This window comes from Salvia hispanica, chromosome 4, assembly GCF_029641045.1.
Source record: "Salvia hispanica isolate PSC_SH4W2 chromosome 4, Shi_PSC_v1, whole genome shotgun sequence".
In the NCBI taxonomy this organism is placed as follows: Eukaryota; Viridiplantae; Streptophyta; class Magnoliopsida; order Lamiales; family Lamiaceae; genus Salvia; species Salvia hispanica.
The window spans coordinates 19967400-19970205 of NC_142695.1; the positions used below are offsets into that span (position 1 = coordinate 19967400).

The following is a 2806-nucleotide window of genomic DNA, read 5'->3' on the forward strand; positions in this document are numbered from 1 at the left end:
TATTTCCGTCCTATAATTTTTATTCCAATCGAGTTAAAATATACCTACAAATGATTAAATAATGTGATTTGTAGGTGGCTGTTATTGGGCTGGACAAGATTTTTATGGCGGTAGCAAGGCTGTTCCACACCACTGTGACACTCTTATAAGGGATTAGGAGGAATACAATTTAAAAGGGATAGGAAAATAACATCTAAAATTAGTAATTCCAAAGAAACCAAATCAGTTACTCATGTTAATCGAAAACACTTAGTCTACAAATTTTCTTTCAACAAGACAAATAGCATCTTACATATGGAGTGATTCTTTAAAGCACTAACAATACTGAAGTAAAACTTCATGAATATATCAAATTACTGAAGGGATAAATATATACAAAAAGTGTTCCAGATTGAATAAGATGAGGATGAGAAAAGGGTTTCCATCTCTACTCCTCAAAAACAATAACTTCCCTTGCAGCAATCTCAAGCACTGCTGCTGCTGCTGCTCGCCTTCCTCCCAAACACACGGTTCGACCAATTTGGCTTTGACACGCCTCGGATGAGCGCTGGTATCCCCAGTGGATTGTCCTTGCTCTGCTCAAACCATGTCAATACATCAGCACTCCAAGAATGAGCAAAATAATGAAGAATGAAAATGGATTTACCATTAGGCAAGTTCCTGCATCAACATCACAGACAGGGTATTCGTGTGGACAGCAGCTCTCGCTGTCATCGCAGCACGTGGCAGACTCCAATGGGCAGCAGCCCCAGCCAAAGCAGAATCTGCCATATTGGTACACACAGCAGCAGGTGCTCCCTTCTGGGCAAGTCTGGTAGTCATCACACACGACAGGGGGTTTCACCGGACTTGGAGGAGACGGCCCAGGGTTAGGCGGATTCTTCCCTGTCTTGACAGGGTAAGAAGCTTCCATCGCTATACCACACTTCCCTGAGCTCACATTAGCCACGTTGCGCTCAACCTTGATGTACCCTTCCTCTCCCCAGCTCGTCCCCCATGAGTTTCTCACGATCCAGTAATCCTTTCCTTTCTCAGTACCGTATCCAACAGCAACCACGCCATGGTCTAGCTCGGTACCACAGTGGCCGGTGAAGACACCCTAATGTGGAAACACAACACAACACAACACATAACATGAGCATCTACTCAACTACTACATTTTAAACACATTTGTCGAAAGCATACCGATTCATAGAGCTGGAAAGCTCTCCCCCCTGCTTCAATAGCAACAGCGATTGGTTGATTCGCCACGGCTTTCTTCAAGGCTTGCTCATCGTTCTCAGGGACATCTTCGTAAGAATCTATGGAGACTACTCTGGCATTTTTCTGAAGGATTGAAACACAATTGATCAAGTTAATGAATCAAATTATGTTAGACTAGTAAGTAATAAGGCAAAGATTCAAACCCGGTTGATATCACAAGTGCCATCAACACCGCTGTATGGATAGTCTATCTCTGTGTCAATGCCACCATTTTTTACAATGAAAGCAAAAGCATCATCCATATATCCACCATTGCAACCCTGATTGCTTGATGTATCACAATCAACTAGCTCCTGCTCCGACAGAACTTTCAAATCTCCGGTGACTATCTGATTCACCCCTTCCACAGCACCAATCGTTGAGAAAGCCCAGCAACTCCCTTCAATCAAATAAACACATCATCAACTAACTATCCAAAATCGAAAAGCTTGTTTCTCTTAAAATTAGGGCTCCAAAGCAATGAATTTCAAATTCTACAATGTTTTGATAGTATTCGAATTTAGGGCTTTTGGTGATGATGCTGAGAAACAATTCAATTTAGGGTTATAGAAAAACATACCACACTGGCCCTGATCTTTAATGGGAGCAACGGCGCCTTTGTCTCTCCAGTCAACAGAGTCAGGCAACTTCTCCCCTGCGTTGACGGCGTAGCGATGACTCGCTGCTCGCGGCTTCATGAGCCGCTTCTTCTGGTGCAGCCGCCCAGCGACGAACATCGAGCGGTACTCGTCGTTGGTCAAATCGGCGAAGCGGTTGAGCCCCAGTTTGTACGGACGGTCGACGGAGTTGTGCTCGTTGATGAACTTGAAATTATCCTTGAAAATCTCAAAGCGATTACCCTTCTCGGCGATGGCATTGTAGGACTTGCCGTGCCTCGCAAGCCAGGACTCGTACACCGACACCAGATTCTCGTGGGAAGTAGTCGTGTGATGCTTCTGATCGTAGGGGATTATAGTCATGTCGAGGGCGGAGGATAGGAGGAAGAGAGAGAGGAAAATGGTAAGTATGAGAGGAGAAGCCATTGTTGGAGATGGAGATGGGGTTGAGGAGAGAAGAGGCTGGTCTGTGGATTCTTATAGGGGGTAGAGGATAGAAGAGGATAGAAGAGGATGGGAATGGGGTGGATTAAATATGGGGGATGGGCTGAAATCATATGAATTTAAGAAAAATGGAGATAGGTTTTGGTGGATTGTGGAGATGACAACGACGAAGAAGATTAGCATAAGCGTTTGCGAAAGAGAAGGCAACAGTTATGGCATTTTCACTTTTTCAGAGCTTCGTCAACTTCTGTTGTAGAGTTAGTCGCCTATTTTTTTGAAATTCAAAATATATACTACTACTAATAATTTTAGGATTATATTTTATTAATTCATGCATAATAATATTACACGGAAATCCATTATAAATCTATAATCTTTGTGGGGATCAAAGCATAGCATATAGTTATGTAACTTCGACATACTAGTAAATTAATTAACGATTACCATATTATTATTTTGGTTTTTGTTGGATTTGGTTATGGGCAGAGGAAAGTTGAGATTTT

General features: G+C 42.8%; 1 protein-coding gene across 1 annotated transcript; it reads right to left on the bottom strand.

Annotated features, from left to right (window-relative positions):
* Nucleotides 1–206: 206 nt before the first annotated feature.
* Nucleotides 207–2530, bottom strand: LOC148927433 (cysteine proteinase mucunain-like). Its single transcript, XM_089057804.1, has 5 exons — nt 1823–2530; nt 1407–1642; nt 1186–1326; nt 647–1099; nt 207–575 (listed from the first exon to the last, which is right to left on the bottom strand). The coding sequence occupies exons 1-5, from the start codon at nt 2283–2285 to the stop codon at nt 465–467; spliced, it is 1404 nt and encodes a 467-aa protein (XP_088913930.1). The 5' UTR covers nt 2286–2530; the 3' UTR covers nt 207–464.
* Between the last annotated feature and the right edge of the window lie 276 nt (nt 2531–2806).

Excerpts from the sequence above, each read along its gene's own strand:
- LOC148927433 (XM_089057804.1), bottom strand. The coding sequence starts at position 2,285 with ATGGCTTCTCCTCTCATACTTACCATTTTCCTCTCTCTCTTCCTCCTA. Across the intron at positions 1,100-1,185 it reads CTTTCCAGCTCTATGAATCG|GGTGTCTTCACCGGCCACTG; the intron begins GTATGCTTTCGA and ends TTTCCACATTAG. Across the intron at positions 576-646 it reads ATGCAGGAACTTGCCTAATG|AGCAAGGACAATCCACTGGG; the intron begins GTAAATCCATTT and ends TGGTTTGAGCAG.